Source organism: Saccostrea echinata, unplaced genomic scaffold, assembly GCF_033153115.1.
Source record: "Saccostrea echinata isolate AGI-Se365-2 ecotype Australia unplaced genomic scaffold, CSIRO_AGI_Sech_v1 ptg000009l, whole genome shotgun sequence".
In the NCBI taxonomy this organism is placed as follows: Eukaryota; Metazoa; Mollusca; class Bivalvia; order Ostreida; family Ostreidae; genus Saccostrea; species Saccostrea echinata.
Genome location: NW_026889758.1, coordinates 49,622,672 through 49,646,043, shown reverse-complemented (window position 1 = coordinate 49,646,043; position 23,372 = coordinate 49,622,672). Strand labels below are relative to the sequence as shown.

General features: G+C 33.1%; 1 protein-coding gene across 1 annotated transcript in view; it reads left to right on the top strand.

Moving 5' to 3' along the window:
• Positions 1-23,372, top strand: part of LOC133182829 (leukocyte tyrosine kinase receptor-like) — a 245,812-nt gene that overhangs the window by 160,934 nt on the left and 61,506 nt on the right. The window contains exon 8 of the mRNA XM_061317673.1: positions 20,724-20,883. Within this exon, the coding sequence (XP_061173657.1) occupies positions 20,724-20,883 (160 nt within the window). The remainder of the gene's footprint in view (positions 1-20,723; positions 20,884-23,372) is intronic.

The window sequence follows — 23,372 nt, the reverse complement described above, 5'->3', positions numbered from 1 at the left end:
ATGCTAAAATTATGCTGATCAGTATGTTTCCTTTCAATTCTGACGTAACCTTGTCAACAGCCATACTTTAATTAATTTTCCTGTTTTTAATACTTTTTATTTACCGTATATACTTGCCTATAAGTCGGTCTGCCTATAAGTCGATTGTATATTTTGAGCTTATATTAGAGAGATTGACCCGCTAAAATACCAATCTTTTTATAACTCGCCTATAAGTCGGACAAAGATTTTTGGACCAAAGTTTAACTCCCAAAAAACCGACTTATAGGTGAGTATATACGAGGGGTTATCAAAAAGTTCGTGGACTGACGCGATAAAATTAATAATATGTAGTCTTTGCTTACAAAATTTATGCGGAACATAAAACAACAAAAGTTTAAGAAATGTTGAAAATTTTAGCTTGATACGTTGATAATTTGCCAAATTATTCTAAAATTAAAAAGACTTTATGTGATCATCCGGCGCTGTCGCCGTTTAGTGTCATGACGTCCGTTTAACGTCATTGTTTCTTAATGTCCGCTCTCTCTACCTCATACACTTATCTTGATGAGATTACCTGGAGTTAAGTAAGGACTTAAACCCGTCTTATTTATATGAATTTACAATGTCATGAGCAGTTGTTTTCAATGCATATAATATTGTAAACGGATCTTTATGCGGGGAAAGATCCTCATTTGATTATGCCAGAATACTTAGCTTGTTGGAGTTCAATTTCTACCACACATGATCAACGTCACTTTTCGACGTGACTGACTTTTGACACCCTGACTACAAATCGACACTAACTGTGCATATTTCATCTCTCTGAATCTTTTTGGGCATTAAAAAACAAGTACTCTGGATGCATTTTATTTTTCTGTAGCCAGTTTAAACATTCCTTAGGTCAATACCAGTTTTTCCAGGAGCGAAACTCTATAGAGTGTTTGAAAAAGAAACCTCTCACCCTTTTTGACGTTATTTTCAAGCCCATAATTGTTTGAACACTCCATATAAAATTTACGATAAAATTTCATAGAAATTACAGAATGGGGTAAAAATTGCAAATTTTACTGAACAAATGTGTCGTACCACATGCCTGAATTAACGAGATTATTTGATGACAAATACTCATATCTAAAGAGATTTTCTCAGTTACACTCAGGTAGAAAAAACGTCATATTAGAGGTTGCGCCGCCTGGACATACCTTTGCTAACAAAAACACTAACAATTTATTAAAAAATAAAAATTATGATTTATGGTTTATTCTATAGATAGAAAAGATGATGCTTACTAAATGTGTAAAAATTCATTGGTGTACCTAAAGCGGTTTTAATTTTATGACGCTAGTCCACGAACTTTTTGATAACCCCTCGTACAGTAGTCTTTATATACAACAGTTTTTTCCTTCCAAGTCAAATGTCTTGAATAAAATTTGACATTCCAACATCTATGTTGGCATATTTTTTACACTTCACTTACAAAATAATAGTTAACAAACATAAATATATTTTTTGGATGATATTTATGACTTTCAGTAAACAAGTCTATCAGAATAGCGGATTCATTTGCACACCATTCTGATGAGCCGAATGCTCAAGTGTCAACTTTTTGGAATATGGGCCATATCTCAAGAACCCCTTGGGCAATTTTTATCAAATTTGTAACAGTGTCCTTGGCCCAAGGGCTTTCATTTATAAATACTAAAAATAGGGATGTGACCATTAAACAAGGGGAGATAATTAGGGAAATAAAAAAAAAAGTAGTGGATGCAAAAAACCTTCTTTTCAAGAACCACTGGGCAGATTATCACCCTGCAACAAAAGGCATTACCTCAAGGTCACTTCAAAGTTTACCTAAAATTATATTTTGTTAAAATGTTGATATATTTTCCACTATAGGAACTAGGATCATATCTTGTAAGTTGATGGATTTTAAGACTTCATGTCAAGTTGACTCAAAAGTAGGTCACAGTGAGCTACTTTTTGAAATTTGTAGGGATTTTTGAATTAATTTTTATGAATAGCTTGGACATTTCAAGCCAGCTAGTGTTCATCAAAACTTGGCACTTAATTTGTGCATCATGGGGCCATGAAGTGTGTCAATTAAAAAGTAGGTCACCATGACCTTTTACTGAATTTTAGGGCTAATCATTTCCAAAACATTTTAGTTCATTATTTCAGATACGGAGAGTTTTTGTTAGTTGATGCATCTTGGGGCCTTGAAACATATTTATGAAAAAGTAGGTCACTGTAACATATGTTTGGAATTTCACACTCTTGTCACAATATTCCTAAGCATAAGAGGCTTAAAATTATCAGATTTTGTCAGTTGATGCATCTTAGGTCAATAGATTGCCAATTAAAAAGTAGGTTACCATGACCTACTTTTAGAATTTCAAAGTTGTATCTCAATATTTAGGATACAAAGAGGCTCATAAAGAATCATCAAACTTGTATAGAATCATCAAACTTTGTTAGTTGACTCAATTGAGTCCTCGGATTATGTCAACAAAAAAGGAGCTCACCATGCTTTACTTTCTGATTTTCATGGCTACTGTATATACTTGCCTATAAGTTGGTTATATACTTGCCTATAAATTGGTTATTTAGGAGTTAAATTTTTGTATAAAACTCTATGTCCATCTTATAGTTTATAGGGGGGTCCTCAAAATATTAGTATTTTTAGGTCACCTGAGTCAGACCTATTGCTATCCGTTTTTGTCCATCACCGTGCGTCGTCCGTTAACATTTAAACATTTTCAGCTTCTTCTTTGAAACCGCTCAACCAATTTCATGCAATTTTGGCATATAGCATCTATGGGTGAAGGGGAACAACAATTGTGAATTTCATGGTCCCTGACCCCCTGGGGCCTGAGGGGTGGGGCTAAAACCACCAAAATTAATGCAATCTTTAAAAATCTTCTTCTTTACCCCTGGACATCAAGCAGTCAAACTGTTGGCATGATTGTAATAAGCATTGAGTTTTGTACCAAAATTGTGAAATTCATAGCCCCAGGGTCAGGAGTTCTGGTGCTAGGGTGGCTATATAGATTATATAGTGAAAGTGCATTATTTCTTTAAAAATCTTCTTCTCTGCTGCTGGGTATTAGATAAACTAACTAAGTACATAGTTATGTTGAGCAAGACTGCCTCTTCCAAAAATGTGAATTTCATGGCCCCTGGGTCAGGGGTTCAGGTGTTAGGGCGGGGCTCTATTGATTATATAGTAAAATTGCATTAATTCTTTGAAAATCTTCTTCTCTGGTCTTGGGTTTTAAATAAATTAACTTAGTGCATAGTTATGACGAGCATGATTGCCTCTTCCAAAATTGTGAATTTCATGGTTCTGGTGTTAGGGCGGGGCTCTATTGATTATATAGGGAAAATGCATAAATTCTTTCAAAATTTTCTTTTCTGCTCCTGGGTATTTTTCAAACATAGGAAGTGCATGGTTATGATAAGGAAGAATGCCTCTTCCAAAATTGTGAAATTCATGGCCCCAGGGTCAGGGTTTCTGGTGAAAGGGGGGGGGGGGGGGGCTATTGATTATATAGTGAAAATGCATAATTTCTTTCAAAATATTTTTTCTACTACTGGTTATAAAGCAAAAAAAGAAGTGTATAGTTTTGATGAGCAAGGGTGCTTATTCCAGAATTGTGAGCTTATTGCCAATGGGTCAGATGTTCTGGTGTAAGGATGGGGCTTTATTTATGTCATAATATAGTGATAATGCATTTCTTTGAAAATTTTCTATGCTTTTTGGCATATTTGAGGCAAACAGAGAAAAGTTTTAATATGCAAGGGTATTTTTACCAGAATTTTGAACACCTGGACCATTTAATCAAGTGTTGTCCTGGCCAGTGCTCTATTAACTTGTATTCTGCTGAGCAAAGTTATTCTCCTTTGCCATTCACCTTTGATAACACAGGACGAAAGACCATCTTCAAGCAATCACTTAATGGTGGCTTAATGGTAGCTTAATGGTGGCTTATAGAAGTTAATTCCTTTAAGCCACCATTAAGCCACCATTAAGCTGCAGCTTCTAGGTGCTTAATGTCCAAACTTCATTAAGCTACCATTAAGCCACCTTTAAGCTGCAGCTTAATGGTGGCTTAATGTCCAAACTTAATTAAACCACCTAAAAGCATCCAGTATCAAGTCTTTAAACTAACTTGTTAAGTTTGAAGTTGTTTCAGAATCATTTACGCAAATACTTATTCAATTCATAATTTTTTCTCGCTATTTCTAACATTTTTGTCAATGCGTATAAACTTGGGAACTAAGAACAGCTTCACCAAATGCCTTAAAATTTTCACTCCCTAGAATCTGTTTGAATACTTGTATTAAAACTATTTTTATCCATAAATACATAATATATATATTAATTTTTTTGAAAATCACATTTTTCTTTCGTGTTTGGAGAGCCACGTTCTGCTGCCGAATTCATAGGAAATGTTGTAATTAGAGTCATTTTCTACTAGAATATCTCTAAGTCTCTTAATTTTTCTTTGGGTAGAGAAATGTTTAAGATATAAAAAAAAATATAGGTATAGATTATATTGCCAATCATTGAATTACTTCATGAATAATTTGAATTAATTCGTGGTTAAGTGCCATTATTTTTTCCTTTCTTTTAAAATACTGCAGAAGTAAGAATTTATTTAAAATACTGCAGAAGTAGAATTTATTTAAAATAATGCAGCAGTAAGAATTGATCAAAATATAGTCGGTCTTCAATGATTGTTATTTCAAAATCAATTTTCAGAAGAACAGTCGATCAGATTTAACAGAACATCCGACCAGATTTATACACATTGAGAAGCGGGGTAAAATAATCAGTGTACAGTATATCGACTAGTTAGACAATAGACCTTAATTAGGTGTCCCCACCAGTCCCCGGTCAATTAACAGGAAACTATACATGGGAACGTACAGTGACAGATTTTGATGATATTTTATTTTTACAAAACTTAAAATTTATGCAAACATATAACAAATTAGAAATTATGATTGTACACAAAAAGACAATTATTTTGATACCCATAATGATATAAAAAGAATTAAAGCTGAAGATGATATGTTACAAAAATATTTAATAACTTAATTGTTACGCAAAGATTGTCAAAAATCGTAAATATCCGCAACATATTTATAAGAACTATAATCTGTTTTTTCCCCATTGTTCTCTTTCGACGATATATTCCATTTTAATAACAAAATTTTGTTATATCTGTTGAATTTCAATCTTTTCATGCTTATAAATCTGCAAATAACAGAACGAGGAATTCAGTTAATTAAAATCAAAAAGTTGTTTCACGCGATCACACCAAACTCCGGTCCACAGTTAAGAAATATTAACGTAATATAAAACTTTATAAAACTCTTCTTTTTTAAGATATATATATAAATATAATTATTTGTATTATTGATTAATAAATATAAACATCAGAAAAAAGATACATGTACAGGTACCTGTAACCATTCCAAACAAATTTTGTTAAAAATAAAGTTTTTATATTTCACATCAGTTTTTAACAGCATCGATAGCTCAGTGGTTAAAGCATTCGCCCTCCAATCTAAAGGTCGTAGGAGCGTTGGGAATGCTTTTTTTTTTTATTTGTTTTTTTTTTTATTTTCTTTCTTTTACATTATTTTTGCCGAATTAACAAATGTATAAACTCGACATTTATAATTTTTGTGAAGAAATCATTATAAAAATAATATTTAACCCATAAAAGCAGTTTTATCCACTGCGTAATGGTGACCTAATGGTGGCTTAAAGGTGGTTTAATGGTAGTTTAATGGAGTTTGGACATTAAGCACCTATAAGTCTGGCTTAATGGTGACTTAATGATTGTCTAGAAGCTACCATTAAGCACCTATAAGCCACCATTAAGCTACCTTTAAGCATCCATTAAGGACTTTGAGATGGCTTAATGGTAACTTAAATGGTGGTGTATTTATTACTTAAATGTAGCTTAAAGGTGCTTAATGGTGACTTAAAGACAACCATTAAACCATCATTAAGGACCTATAAGCCACCATTAAGCCAAACTTAAAGGAAGTATTTCATCTTGTGTAAATCACTGTAAATAATGTATTTGAATGCTTAATAGAATAAGACAATTATGTAAGAATATTTATTGTATAATACAAAAAGTACTTTCATAGTTGTAATGATCAGGTAGACTTGGAAATAATAGATGAATAAAATTGAGACAAAAATAACTCATCTTTTTTAATTGTTCTTCAAAGGCCAAGAGAGGCTAATGTGAGAAATAATAATATGGGGTTAAAAAATAGACAGTTTGTAAATAGTCTGCATGGTAATAGTGATAAATGGGGACAGATAGATACTAGACCAATTATATTGTTGATGCAAATCATACTATTTTTCTTGCTTTTGGGCAACAAAGCTTCATTTATCAGTTTATGGATCCTCTAAATTGTTGTATTGAATCAGGTGACTGTTAAGGCCCTTGGGCCTCTTGTATTTTATTTTTAGCTAAATAAATGGCAATCATGACATTACACGTTGTCTTTATCCTTGCAGAAATAATTTTATTTCAACAAAGCACAAAATACTGTTGAATTTTAGTTTGAACAGATCGACACGGTATAAATCGTGTCTTTATACATCGAGGTAATCTTCGCAGATATCTTCTTTTCTACAGAGCATGAGTAATTATAACTCTTAAGTTTTAACAAACTTCATATTTCCTTTTAAAACTCTTAATTAATTTAACAAGGGGCCGAATATAAGATAATTAAAGTAAAATTACTTTTTAACAAGCGTTTAACTGTTTAATGTGTCGTGAATCAACACAAGTTCATACGAAAGATAATGTACAAAGGCTTAAAATCGACCCCCAAATTTTAACAAAGAAAACAATCAAACCCATGAATAAGGGCAGTAAATAATCAGTGCTCTAACTGTAAAAACAATGCTTAGGAGTTGGTAGACAATTTATTTGCGTGGAGGGGTGTTGAGATCTAAGTGACAAGCGCACGTTGTTCACAACAATGGCATCAATTGGGACACAGTGTAGTATACAGTGGTATAGTGGCCAGGGTGTTTATGTTGAAATGAATTTTCACCGAGTTATTTAAAAACCCAAATAAATGTTGATTTATTGTATTTCATTATAAAATTGCTCAATTTTTTTTTCGAACAGAATGTCTGATTAGGTACATGTGTACTATGATTACGCAAGCACATGACAAAGGAATGCGTGAATGTCTATAAATAACATCGTCAATGGCAGCCTACATAGAGACGATGAATATGCAGCTCAAATTAATTTTAACTTGTTTTTAACCTAGTAGCGCTATATAAAATACACAGTGTTAGTGCTCTGAGCTGAATATTTTTGCCTGCGTTGGGCATTTGTTTAAGCAACTTAATTCAGATTTTATTGAAAAAACATAGACATATTATACATCAAAATGTTCAGCAGAGATAGGACTTCAATATTTTGATAGCCAGTTTTCATTATTTACGTAAACAAATAGGTAATTTACAAGAAAAGTGAATACATTATAAAAAACACAACTTTTTGTTCATGGGACTAAACTTTTATTCATATCCATTCACTAAGATGCTTACTGATGGTAATACAGATAATTTTTAATACAGGGACATAGTTTTGGTACAACTTTTCAACTTTTGTGTAGTCACATTGTAAGAAATACCTTTGTCAAAAGTTGGTGTCCACCATTGTTGATTTTACCTTGATGTGGAATCTCGACATTTGCCATATTTAAACTATTGTTTTCATTAGTCATGATATGATTGTCTTTATTTCTGTTGAGTTTATGTGAAATAAAATACTTAGGATCATTTTTAACTCGGACATATTGAAGTCTACACCCGTGAATCCAACCTGGGCATGGGCCGATCGCTGTCTAGCAGATTTCACATTTAAAACATGTTTAGCATAATCTTCTTCGTAGAAAATGTCGAAAACATCTTGTAGTAAATATATATTAAGTTTTTACCGCAATTTTAGTCTCTAAACAAGTTTACTAGCACATTGAAAATTGTTTTCTTGAATACACCGCCATTTTGAATCACGCGGAATAAACATGACCTTTTCACCTGTCGTAATTTACACAACCAATCACATTTCATCTAAGTAATGGAATTTTTTATTCATTTAAACCTATACCAAATAAGGAAAGTGCTTTTATTAGACAAAATTTCAATTGGCTGCCTAAAATAGCGGTTTAAAAATATCGTTGCTTTCACCCGGATTATTCCGGGGTCAGCTCACAGCACATGGCTTTGTTTACCGGAATATTCCGGGGTCAGCACTACTGGGGTTAATATCATTTAACAACAGATTATCATAACAACAGATTATAAATATAACATTTTCAACAAGCCTACGTTCCAACAATAATTTTCCGAAGTAATACTACGATATGTCCGTATGCATGGTATGATAGCCATGTTTTACCTGAAAGAAAAAACTATCGAAATCCTATTGTGGTGTAAAATACACACCCCTTTCTCACAAAAAACATTTTCTAGGAAAAAAAAGTGTGCATTATATTCAGCCAAATACGGTACTTTTTAAATTTTGCATGTATTCATGCATATCTTACCCACTAAATTGATTCCTATGTTCATAAATTTTTTTCAATTTATGCATGTGGCCCTGAAGTGTGTCAACCAAAACTTAAGTCACCATGATTTACTTTCTGAATTTCATGGCTAATCATTCTCAAGATATTTAATGTCATTATTTTGGAAAGTAATAGGTTTAGAATCATCAAAACTTGTAAGTTGATGCACTTTGGGGCCTTAAAACATATTTGTCAAAAGTAGGTCACAGTGACCTACTTTTTGGAATTTTTCAGGTATTCATTTTCAAATTGTTTAAGAGGCATATTTTTAGACACTTTGAAGCCTAGGATCATCAAACTTTGTCAGTTGATGCATCTCAAGTCCATGGAAAGCATCAAATAAACCGTGACCTACTTTTGGAATTTCATGGCTAAATTTGAATATTTCAGATACTAATTGGCTTAGAATGATCAAACCTTTTCAATTCATGCATCTCAGGTCCTCGGAGCATATCAACCAAAAAGGTCACAGTGACTTACTTTTGGAATATCATGGCTATATATATATATATATATATATATATATATATATATATATATATATATATATATATATATATATATATATATATATACATGTATATATATATCTCAACATGTCAGATACTAATTGGCTTAGACTCATCAAACTTTGTTGATGCATCTTGGGTCATGGGAGTGTGTTTATTAAAAGTAGGTCACTGTGACCTACTTTTAGAATTTCATGGCTTTATTTTAAATATTTCAGATACCGTATTTGGCTGAATATAATACACACTTTTTTCCCAAAATAATTTTCTGTGAGAAGGGGGTGCGTATTTTACACCACAATGGGATTTTGATAGGTTTTTCTTTCATGTGAAACATGGCTATCATACGCACATACCATAGGAATACCTAGAGACTTATGCAATTTCTTGCTGTTTATCGCCGTACAGTGCGGACTCGTTATTACGGTGACGGTTTTATAAGATAGAACGCTTATTATGTTGTGAATTCAAAGCACAAAACCATTTCTTAACAAATCTATACAAAATAGAACTGTTTATTACGATGTCCTTAAATGCCGGGACTCGGTATTACGATGTAAAAATTCTGTCCAAAATTTTTTTCACTCCGTGTTTATTCAGTGTTGATCGACAGTAGACACTTAAGGAGACACTAAATAAACACTGAAACACCTGTGCTCTGACAGAGTGTTAACTTGCAGGGCCGTTAGGTGATTATTGATGCTTGACTGCACACACCTTGACTGTTCTAGCGAGGTCAGCAGAATTGGAGACGTGTCAAAGCCATTGTTAAACAATTAAACTATTTATAAATGTAGTCTCTAGTTTATCTATCTCTGTTAAGTTTATTTTATTTATTTTTTTTTTTTTTACTTTGGTTGATAAGTAAAATTAATTTATTAAATAAAAGGTTACATTTAATCGTATGCATGTATGTTAAATACGTAATGTGTAATTTCGTTTGCAGTTAAACTGCGGAATGGACAGCTTGGGTATCAAACATAATTTGGGCAAAATTTGAACTCCAATAAAGTTTTAACAGCTTGGATAGTGGCTTGGACTACCTCACAGGTGTCAGCAGAAATACAAATCGATAATTGCTGAACTGCAAATTGAACTCTGTTCAGTAATTTAAAAATTCAAATTTATTTTGACATTTAGCTTGTGTGTTTTCAAATCCTGTCCATGAATATGCTTATCACACTGCCCACTTTCATCAGTTGTTCACTGCAGCTCTAAGCTCATTGAACACCCAAAACCGCCCAGTAATGTATTGTTGTTGTTTATGTAGTAATATATATGTTCACACATTCCTTTGCCACGTGCTTTTGTAATCATAGTACATGTGTACCTAATCAGTCAGACACTCGGTCAAAAAAGTAATAAGTCATTTTTTAATGAAATACAATAAAATAAAATTTATTTTAGGTTTTAAATAACTCAGTGAAAATTCATTTCAACATAAACACCCCTCTATACATCCCAATGAATGGAAGCCAATGTTGTGAACACGTGCGCTTGTCACTTGATAATTACCCCTCAACACCCCTCCAGGCAATTAAATTGTTTACCGACTCCAAAGCATTGTTTTTACAGTTAGAGCACTGATTATTTACTGCCCTTATTAATGGCATTGATTATTTTCTTTGTTAAAAATCGGGGGTCGGTTTATGCATGATCTTTCATATGTATTAGCGTGTATTGATTACGACACATTAAACAGTTAAACGCTTGTTAAATGTAATTTTACTTTATCTTATATTGGCCTCGTGTTAAAATGATTGAGAGTTAAAAAAGGAAATATGAAGTATATTGAAACTTAAGTGTTATCATTTACTCATGCTCTGTAGAAAATAAGATATCCACGAAGATTACCTCGATGTATGAAGACATATATCCCACTTTTGTACATCATTTTTCACAGCTTTGGAGGTGTGTTGAAAACTACACGCTTGTTAAATTTTGATTTTATTTTTATAACAACAGCTATTTAATTAATTTCAAGTTCAAAAGAAGAAAATCGTAGTCTATGAATACTTTGATTTTGCAATATCGCTTGCCCTGTTAAATTTACATAATTTTCAACATGATTACCTTAAACTAAAAATAAATATGACAACTGTTAAACTTGCAACAATATCTTGTGCTTTGTTGAAGTAAAATAATTTCAACAAAGAATAGTTAGAATACGGCGACGTATAATTTCAATATCACCGTATGCTAAAAAAAAATTAATAATGAACTCTGTTAATACTTTAATGCAACATTATCTCGTGCTTTATTAAAATAAATAATTTCCTCCAGATTGCCGCGATATGGAAAGTCAAGATTAAGAAATAAAAACGCATTTGAATAAAATATCGTGTTCTGTCAATTTTCGGCACTTTATCTCCGCGCCGATTTTCACAGCAAATTACCGCGATTTTCAAAAGTTCCGAACACCGCTTGGTAAAATTTTCTGCTGTGTATAATACAACCTTAACTGCGTTTTTTCCCCCAGTTTCAGGCTCAAAAAGGGGGGTGCGTATTTTACACCAATGCGTATTATATTCGGCCAAATACGGTACTAATTGGCTTAGAATGATCAAACTTTGTAAGTTGATGCATCTCGAGTCCTTGGAGCGAGTCAACCAAAAGGAGATCACCGTAACTTTCTTTTGGATTGATTGATTGTTTGTTGTTTAACGTCCCTCTTGAGAATTTTTCACTCATATGGAGACGCCACCACATGCCGATGGAGGGCTACAAATTTTTTAACTATACTTTTCACTCAGGGCCATTGATCAATGAGGGATCTTTTTCATGCCAGCACCTACTGGAATATCATGGCTATATATCAATATTTCAGTTACTAATTGGCTTAGAATCATCAAATTTTGTCAATTGATGCATCTTAAGTCCTTGGAGTGTGTCAATCAAAAAGTAGGCCATGGTGACCTACTTCTGGGATTTCACGGCTTAATTCAAATATTTCTGATACTAGTGGGCTTACAATCATCAAACTTTGTCAGTTGATGTATCTTGGGTCCTCAGAGTGTGTCAACTTAAAGGTAGGTCACTGTGACCTTCTTTTGGAATTTTTGATGACTATATTTCAATATTTTAGATACTAATTAACTTAGAATCATCAAACCTTGTCAGGTGTTGGATCTTAATGGGTCCTCAGAATGTGTCAGCTAAAAAGTAGGTCACTGTGACTTACTTTTGGAATATTAAGGCAGTGCTTAAATGTTTCAAATAACAAGAGGCATAGAATCATCAAACTTTGTAAATTGATGCATCATGGGTCCTTGGAGCATTTCAATTGAAAAGTAGGTCACCCAGACCTACTTTAGGAATTTTATGGCTATATTTCAATATTTAAAGATACTAATTGGCTTAGAGTCAACCAACTTTGTCAGTTGACAGTTGCTTCTTGGGTTCTCAGAATTTGTCATCTAAAAAGGTCACTGTGACATACTTATTTGAATTAAGGCAATATCTAAATATTTAAAATAATAAGAGGCTTAAAATCGTCAAGCTTTGTCAGTTGATACATCTTGGGATCTCAAAGTGTGTCAACCAGAAGTAGGTCACACTGACCCACTTTTGGAATTTCATGGCTATATCTGAATATTTAAGATAACAAGGGGCTTAGAAACATCAAACCTTGTCATCTTGTGTTGATACATCTTGGGTTCTCAGAGTATGTTATCCAAAATGTTTGTCATGCTGACCTACTTTTGGAATTTCAAGGCTTTATCCTTATAAATAGGATACTAAGAGGCTTAAAATAGAATAGAAAGGTTATACAATTTATCAGAAGAGCAATTCTGTGCCCTTGGACCTCTTGTTTCGTATTGTGATAATCAATTATTGCTCTTTCTATTCACTGTGTCAAGTTTTATTATTATTATGCATGATTAGTAGCGATGGCAATGGTTAACCGGTTAAGCAACTAATCAGTGGGAAAGATTGTAATCTGTTACAATTTTCATAAGTCAATATTTTTTGCAGTATAATTATGTTAATTTTGAATTTTTTTCTTCTTTTAAAATTAAAAAACTTAGGTGTATGTTTTATCTTAAATACTGCATTTGACCAATTAAGTGATTACAAGACATCACTGCCTTAATTTATTCATTTTCACCCTGAACACAAAGTTAAAGTTCCTCCATATTAAAAATTCTACCTGCATGTTTTCGTTTTCTGTGAATAGGAGTTCTGAAAATTCTTTCATACATTATTTATTTAATTTCTTCATGGACTGTGTTTACTACTGTATATTTATTGACTTCCCTATTTGTCATTTATATCATATTATTCAAGTGATTTTGTTAAATATTTTATATAATCAGGAGCTTAACATTACACATTTATTGACTGGGTACGAGGGCAACATGTATTTTGTTGGACCCCAAGAACCAGACCTTTTGCCTGAGGCCAAAGGCAACCTGTTTGGTTCGAGGGGTTGACAAAATTTGTATTGCCTAAGAAGAAGTCAACAAATGTTTTGTTAAACCTATTACTTCTTAAAATCCTAGCTGATCCTGGATACAAATTATGTGACATAAAATACATCGTAGCAGACCAATATCTCATCACCAGGTCCATTATCTCACTCAGCGGTTCAACATTGATTTTTTTGGACCGTTCAGTAAAACTTTGGAATTGTTAGACATTTTTTAGTACAGATTTATATAGGAAACAATTCTTAAAGGTATAACATAAATGTATTTTTATCTTTGATCATATGATTTTATGTATGTTGTTTGTAATTTAGAAGGCACAGGGGAGGTACATTGTACTAATTGGATTACCTTCTTTATATAAGCCATTGTTAATTTTAAATGGCTGCTGAATTAAAAAAAGTTTTACCATTTATAGTAATATTTTACCTGCATGACAAAAAATGCAGAATTTTAAACCTTTCTCTGTAGTTATAAAAATATATCCTTCTGTAGAACTTGTTTATAAATGAATTAAATGATGAATTCTTTAGGACTCTAGAAAATAAGTTTTCATAACGGTTACCATGGAACACAAATCAATATCCATGCATGTAAGGAAGTTCTTCAGTTTATTCTTATAAGTTTACAGGAATAATCAAGGATGCTTCTAATATGTACTATACATAATTAGTCACAGTTCTCTTAGGTATCGTTTTGTTGTTATTTGTCCTATGATATGTATATAAGGAAAGTGCACTTTTTCTTATTTAAAAAATATTGATTAAAAAATTACCTAGCTTGATAAGCAACCTATCATTTTTATTAGAAATAATCCACAGAATTTTTTCTTTATTTTTTTAACTACTAGTATCATTTTTTTAATCAGGTTTTGGTGTATATCATAGTGAACAGAAAATGAAAACCCAAGAGAGGTCATAGAAGTTTTTTATGTCAAATATTGTTCAGTGTGTTAGTCCCTGATGAAACATTTAGTCAGTTGGCACTGATAGATGCATTGTTTCATCATGTTGTTACAGCATTTGATAATTTACAGCCATATTTATGGCAGACAAGAGGAGTCCTTAGCTCCTACATGGTGTAATACATATGTCAATCTAAAGGTCTTGAAGTCTTCCATTGATTTTTTCTTCTTCATTTGAAAAGGATCCTTTGAAAGTGTGATTAGAGATTAGCTAGATGAGACTATAAACAAATTCCTAAGAAAATTTGCACTGATAGATTCAAAATTGCACGCAACTTTAATATACCTGTTCATTTTTGTGACTGCACAGTGTTCGTGTGTATAAAAAAAAAGGGGGGGGGGAGAGATTGGTTTTCACTTCCTGGCCTGTTGCAAGAATTTCTTGATCTGATAAGGGGATCTGTGCTTTGCAAAAATTTCTGATTAGTAATTTAAGTGATCAATTCATTTACTTATAATTCTTTAATTTACTCACATACTTTACTTATACATTAACTCATAAGTGATTAATAAGTACTGTGAAATCATCATTGTTCATGAGAGACTAATATTTATGGATTTCATGGGTCACCCCTACCCATGAAGAAACTGTGTCAAAGTATCAATCCATTGAATCATCTGTATATAAGGGTTACCAACCAAATTACAACCCCTACAAACCAGTAAAATGTTGGTTTCCCAAAACATTGACTACTTTTGCAAAATCTGAAGTTTTTGTGTAAGATGTCAAGAATTGATCTCTTACAAAATATCTGAAGTGCTTTTTGTGAATGCATGTGTAGCAGATTGAACATAAAAGATTTTACTACAACAAACTTCTTCCTTTGCAGCTATCTCAGTATGCTTTATAATCCCAAACAAAGTGGATGAGAATAAAAATGAAGCAAAGTTTTCAACACTCATAAGTCAAACAAACATTATGGACAACAAAAATCGAGTGCAATCGATAGTGAAACAAGGATGTTTGAAATCTGACGTCACAATCACAAGTCTGTAATGTTAAAATAGCTAGGTCATGCAAAAATCTTAAGAGAATCTTGACAATAATTGTGAAATTATATCAAAAAATTATTGTAATATGCAGGGTTTGACACAAACATTAGCCCGCTAGCCCGGGACAACTGAAAATTAAGGTCGGGCTACTAAACATGTCTTCAAGCTTGCCCTGCAGGGCTACTGAAATTTTTTACCAAACACTTACTCGAAGCAATTGTAAAGATTTATAATTTTAAAAATTACAAGTTTCGATTTTGTTACAGTCATGTAGAGTATTCCAAATCACCCTGCGTTTTGTGATTCTCCATAATTTACCTTATCACTGTACCTCGCACAACACTTCCACATGTGTGACAAACAACCAGGTTTTTTTTTTAAAGCATATACTTATCAGATGCAAAAAAATGAAGAGGTAAACATGCATGCTTTAATTAAAAAGTTAACAATTTATTTCATTAACTTGTTATCCTTATTGAAACCCCCTTTTTTGAAAACATTGCATGCATGGTTTTCCTCATAGATGTCGTAGCATTAATTGCAGCATTTGTAGCCCCCTTACAATTTGGGTTATTTTGAATCACGTGTACATGACCGCAGTCAAACAAATATTTCACATGCTGCACACTAAGTAATTAACTTAAAAATCAACAAGAAAAATAAAAAAGTAAATGATTTTTTTTTATTTTGGGAGACATTTGGTAAACAATACCAAATAAATAATTAATCAATTATATATATAGGTGTTTTCTTGTCGTTTTCTACCTTTTTTTGTGGTGAATCAAAATACCCAGAAGTGACTCACAATACACTAAAAAGATGAGTAAATATAACTACCCTTAAAGCTGAACACGCTTCGTAAAAAGAATGTGTCCGCCATATTTGATTGGACTCGAGCTGTATCTGAGGGCCCCTATATATAGAGCCGCTCACTTGGTCACTGTTCAGTGTAATCAATCGTCACCGGTGTAGACAGACATATGCTATACAGCACTTGGTAGCGACAAAAATAACTGTGTGCTTCTTCTAATGCAGGAGATTAAGATACCAAAGACACTTACAACAGTTGCACAGGTCAGTGCAGTATACAAACAAACACAAATATACGTAACTGCAATAAAATGTAAACAAAGGGAATGCAAGATAACCAGCACGAACACGGGTCGCCATTCCATGCCGATACCCGTGACAATAAAGCAGTCAGGTGTAACGAATGCGAAGAGTATACCCTGGTGCTGATATCTAAGATAGTAATATCGAAAATGGCGTATGCCTATTTACGAGTCGTGTTCAGCTTTAAGGTCACTGAATCGAAGATGGACTTGCTGTGTAAAAGAAATACCTTTCCTTTAATACCAAATAACCAGTTATAAACTTGTTAATCTAATTATTTGCAGTCAAAATGTATAAGGTGATTTGGAATATTCTAATTGATTATACATATGGAATTTTTCAAATAGAAAAACAAGGTGCAATCATGAAGTTACACAAATACAGCCAGAATGCAGGATTTGGCATCTCTATTTTCAAAATTTTCTGGGGGAGGCCCCCCGTACCCCACTAGCAGGAGGGGAAACCTCCTCCCGCACCTACCCCCCTCATCGCTTCGAGACTCAGCCAGCAGCCTTTGGCTGCTGGACAACTAATTCATGAACAGGGCTAGTGGAAATTAGACATTGCTAGTCCTGCGTGCTTCTATGGTTTTAGTGTTGATCCCTGAATATGCATTAAAAAAATCTATAAAACATTTATTTAGGTTATCTGTTATATTTTTAAATTAAATTCATCTGTAAGATACTTATGAGAAGGTTAGAGCTCTCATAAAATTTTGACAAATTTTACACATAAGAATCTTGTAAGAATTTTTGTGAAAAGGAATAACATCATAAGATTTCTCTTGCAATGAAAATTATTCTTTATATTTTTTTATACCCCGTCATGATATTCATGAACTGGAACAGATAGAAGATATACAGGATTTATTTATATATAGTTTATTAAAATAATGAAGAAGTTGAATTTAAAATTCTCATATTTATAAATATTAACAAAGTACAACTTTAGTTATTCGTTCTATTTAGTCAGAAGTCCCGAGTTGTCAACGGCTTCATCTTCGGTGTCCTCTCCTATTGTCTGCATATTTTCTTGGTTATTTTTCTCTGCTAGATGTTCATACATAAAAGATAGACCGTCCATAACTAAAAGAATATCGTGGATGTCAAAATTTCTACCGACCTTATTGTGTAGTGTACATTATTTGACCTCAAAGTCTATTTGATATATTTTTCTTACGATAAGCTTTACGAGTTTTAATTGACCATTGACAACTATGACATTTCAGTACCACATGACCCCTATCTAATTAATGGAGATTTTTACTTCGAGAACTCTATATTACGGGCATTTTATTGCCTAATTATGACAGTTTTCAAAGTTATTTCGTATTTAAACGATAATTATACGTTTCAAGAATAAAATAGTGTTTCATTTTTTAAAAATGTAGATACATGATAAAAACCCTTTATGAAACTATTCAAGATATTCTCATCAAACTTCATACACTAATACAGATTTTCATGTTGCATTACTAATATACCCTCAGCGGGGCATTCACATCCTTTGGACATAGTTCTACTTGTGAAAAGGTCTACAGATCTTTTTAGCTCTACTGGTCAGAGACCAGAAGAGCTTATGCGATAGTAAGGTGTCCGTCGTCCGTCCGTCTGTCTGTCTGTCTGTCTGTCCGTCTGTCTGTAAACAATTTTTCAAAACGCTACTCCTCCTACAGTTTTGGTCCGATTTCAATATAACTTGGCACACAAGTAGACTACACTAAGATACATAATTTAGTGCATCGGTTTTTGATTTCGATGGACGGTGTTGCCATGGTTACTAAAAATAGAAATTTCTGTGAAATTCCTTTAAAACACTACTCCTTCTACAGTTTTGGTCCGATTTCAATATAACTTGGCACACAAGTAGACTACACTAAGATACATAATTTAGTGCATCGGTTTTTGATTTCGATGGACGGTGTTGCCATGGTTACTAAAAATAGAAATTTCTGTGAAATTCCTTTAAAACGCTACTCCTCCTACAGTTTTGGTCTGATTTCAATATAACTTGGTACACAAGTAGACTAAACTAAGATACATAATTTAGTGCATCGGTTTTTGATTTCGATGGACGGTGTTGCCATGGTTACTAAAAATAGAAATTTCTGTGAAATTTCTTTAAAACGCTACTCCTCCTACAGTTTTGGTCCGAATTCAATATAACTTGGCACACAAGTAGACTACACTAAGATACATAATTTAGTGCATCGGTTTTTGATTTCGATGGACGGTGTTGCCATGGTTACTAAAAATAGAAATTTCTGTGAAATTTCTTTAAAACGCTACTCCTCCTACAGTTTTGGTCCGATTTCAATATAACTTGGCACACAAGTAGACTACACTAAGATACATAATTTAGTGCATCGGTTTTTGATTTCGATGGACGGTGTTGCCATGGTTACTAAAAATAGAAATTTCTGTGAAATTCCTTTAAAACGCTACTCCTCCTACAGTTTTGGTCTGATTTCAATATAACTTGGCACACAAGTAGACTAAACTAAGATACATAATTTAGTGCATCGGTTTTTGATTTCGATGGACGGTGTTGCCATGGTTACTAAAAATAGAAATTTCTGTGAAATTTCTTTAAAACGCTACTCCTCCTACAGTTTTGGTCCGAATTCAATATAACTTGGCACACAAGTAGACTACACTAAGATACATAATTTAGTGCATCGGTTTTTGATTTCGATGGACGGTGTTGCCATGGTTACTAAAAATAGAAATTTCTGTGAAATTTCTTTAAAACGCTACTCCTCCTACAGTTTTGGTCCGATTTCAATATAACTTGGCACACAAGTAGACTACACTAAGATACATAATTTAGTGCATCGGTTTTTGATTTCGATGGACGGTGTTGCCATGGTTACTAAAAATAGAAATTTCTGTGAAATTTCTTTAAAACGCTACTCCTCCTACAGTTTTGGTCCGATTTCAATATAACTTGGCACACAAGTAGACTAAACTAAGATACATAATTTAGTGCATCGGTTTTTGATTTCGACGGACGGTGTTGCCATGGTTACTAAAAATAGAAATTTCTGTGAAATTCCTTTAAAACGCTACTCCTCCTACAGTTTTGGTCCGATTTCAATATAACTTGGCACACAAGTAGACTACACTAAGATACATAATTTAGTGCATCGGTTTTTTGATTTCGATGGACGGTGTTCCCATGGTTACTAAAAATAGAAATTTCTGTGAAATTTCTTTAAAACGCTACTCCTCCTACAGTTTTGGTCTGATTTCAATATAACTTGGCACACAAGTAGACTACACTAAGATACATAATTTAGTGCATTTTTTTGAATTCGATGAACAGTGTTGCCATGGTTACTTAAAATAGAAATTTCTGTGAAATTCCTTTAAAACGTTACTCCTCCTACAATTTTGGTCTGATTTCAATCTAATTTGGCACACAGTTAGAATACACTAAAATACATAATATGTATTTCTGTTTTTTTTTTATTTGGGTGAATGGTGTTGTCATGGTTACCGGTACTAAAAATAGAAATTTCTGTGAAATACTTTCAAAACGCTACTACTCCTAGTTTTCATTTGATTTCAATAACTTGTCACAAAAGTAGACTACATTAAGATACATAATTCTATTTATTGTTGCATGTTGCAATGTTTCAAATCCAAGTGCTACTTTTCTTTTGTTATACAAACAGACCAGTAGAGCTACAGTCTCATCAGAGACTTCTGGTTATCATGGAGTGGTCGCATGATTTGATCAAAGTTTTATAGATATATTCATTCAAAGTATATACAGTAACTTTCACATGCTGGGTGAAGCTTACTGTGAACCTTGTGAAAGCTGCTAAAATTGAGCAAATTGTGAGCAGACAGATAGATTTTTGAGAGAGGTAAATAGAAAGAAAACTACAAAAAAAAAAAATGGAGAAAAAAAATATGTTGATGGATGTGGAGGGGAGAGGGTGGGGTTACATATCAGCTAGAAAACAGCAAGACAGTTGTTATGCTTAATATATTTAAATTATCCATGCATCCTAGTATCTTGTTCCAGCAACAATATAGAGATCTTTTGATATTCATGATCAGTCTGAAGTATTTATCTTGTGCATTATGATTATTATCTTTCCAGAATATAAGTTTAACAATTGCAATGCCTTTGGATCAGCTGGCCCTATGCAGTCCAAGTGTGACTCTGTTTATACATCCAGCAAAACAGATGTCAAGATAGTTGACAGTGGACCTCTGCGTGGAATACAAATGTGGACTGTTCCCGAAAATGGCACCTATGAGTAAGGTTTTTTTTTTCATTCTGATATAGATATTTATTAATTATGTATGTATTATTTATTTAATTTACTTTGTCTTTCATTTATGGAAAGGAGTGCTGGGTATAATAGCAACTTCTTAAAGTGGGTGAAGTTCAGGTTCAATTTATTTCAAATCATGCAAGGTTGGAGCCAGGATGATGTCTAAAGTTGTAGGAAGTAATATATATAGATTATCTTTAAAATTCTTCACCCCAAGAACTACACAGATAGCGAAATTGATATGCAAGCAATTTTATGCAGGTAAATCAAGGTGGTTCAATCAATTGCTCCTTGGGAGAGATGAGACCATGAAGGTGTCCTAATTAAAGGCTTGTATGGAAATGTATTGGAAAAATCCTTTAACCCTTATCATGCTATGTGATATTTGTATAGCATTAGAACTTGGTGCGGTATAAAATAATAAGAACGTTTTTAGAGTTGTGTCTTTAAAATCACTGTAGAATTTTCATTTTTAGCTCTTCTGAGCCAAAGGCTCAAAGAGCTAATGCTATGGCCATTTGTGTGGTGTGCGTGTGCGTAAACTTTTTAGAATATGGGCCATAACTCAAAAGAACCCCTTGGCCAATTATTGTAAAATTTGTCACAGGGTATCCTGGGCCAAAGGGGTCCCGTTGTGACAGGAGATAATTAGGAAAATAGAAACAAAAGTACTGGTTGCTAAAAAATCTTCTCAAGAACCTCTGGGCAGATTATCACCAAACTTACAAAAAAGGATGAGGATATGTTGAAGATTAAAAATTGTTCAAGGCTTCACCCTTGGGCAAAGGGCCTGGTCTCAAGGTCACTTCAAAGTTGACCAAAAATTACATTTTATTAAAATGTTGATATTTTGCTTACTATAAGGACTAGGATCATCAAATCTTGTCAGTTGATGCATCTAAGGACCTCATATCATGTTGACTCAAAAGTAGGTCACAGTGACCTACTTTTTAAATTTTGCGGCCATTCTTTTTCAAAATGATTTAGAGGCATATTTTGAACAATTTAAGGCCTATGATCATTAAACTTTATCAGTTGATGCATCTTGGGTCCTTGGAGTATGTCAACTAAAATGTAGGTCACCTTGACCTACTTTTTGAATTTTATGGCCAATCTTTTTCAAAACAAAGTCATTAATTCGAATACTGAGAGGTTTAGAATCATTAAATCTTGTAAGATGATGCATCTTGGGGCCATAAAACATATTTATTAAAAAGTAGGTCACAGTGATCTACTTTTTGAACTTTGCAGGCATTCGATTTCAAAGCGTTTTCAAGGCCTAATTTGGTCATTTTAAGGCCTATGATTATAAAACTTTGTAAGTTGATGCATCTTGGGTCCTTGAAAAATGTCAACTGAAAAGTAGGTCACTGTGACCTACTTTAGAAATTTTATGGCTATATTTAAATATTTCTGGTACTATTTGGCTTAGAATCATCCAAATTTTTCAGTTAAGTATTTTGGGTCCTCGGAGTAAATTGACTGAAAAGTAGGTTACTGTGACCTACTTTTCAATTTATATGACTATAATTAAATATTTTGGGTACTACTTGGCTTAGAATCATCAAACTTTGTCAGTTGATGCATCTTGGGTCTTCAGAGTAAGTCGACTGAAAAGTAGGTCACCATGACCTACTTTTGAAAATTTATGGCTTTCAGGTACTAATTGGCTTAGAATCATCAAACTTTGTCAGTTGATGTATCTTGGGTCCTCGGAGTACGTCTACTGAAAAGTAGGTCACTGTGACCTACTTTCAATTTATATGGCTATAATGAAATATTTCAGGTACTAATTAGCTTAGAATCATCAAACTTTGTCAGTTGATGCATCTTGGGTCCTCAGAGTGCAACAACTGAAAATTAGATCACCTTGACCTACTTTTGAAATTTTATGGCTGTATTCAATATTTTTTCAGGTACTTATTGGCTTAGAATCATCAAACTTTGTCAGTTGATGCATCTTGGGTCCTTGGAGTACCTCTACTGAAAAGTAGGTCACCGTGACTTAGTTGTGAAATTTTATGGCTGTATTTAATATTTTTTGGTACTATTTGGCATAGAATCATCAAACTTTGTCAGTTGATAAATCTTGGGTCGTCGGAGTACGTCTACTGAAAAGTAGGTCACGGTGACATACTTTTCAATTTATATGGCTAAAATGAAATATTTCAGGCACTGATTAGCTTAGAGTCATCAAACTTTGTCAGTTGATGCATCTTGGGTCCTCGGAGTAAGTCGATTAAAATGTAGGTCACTGTGACCTACTTTTGAAATTTTTTGGCCTTAAATATATCAGGTACTTATTGGTTTGAATCATCAAACTTTGTCAGTTGATGCATCTTGGGTCCTCAAAGTATGTCATTTGAAATGAGGTCACTGTGACCTACTTTTGAAATTTTATGGTTATAATTTTAAAAATATTTTAGGTATTAATTGGCTTAGAATCATCAAAACTTAGTTGATGCATCATG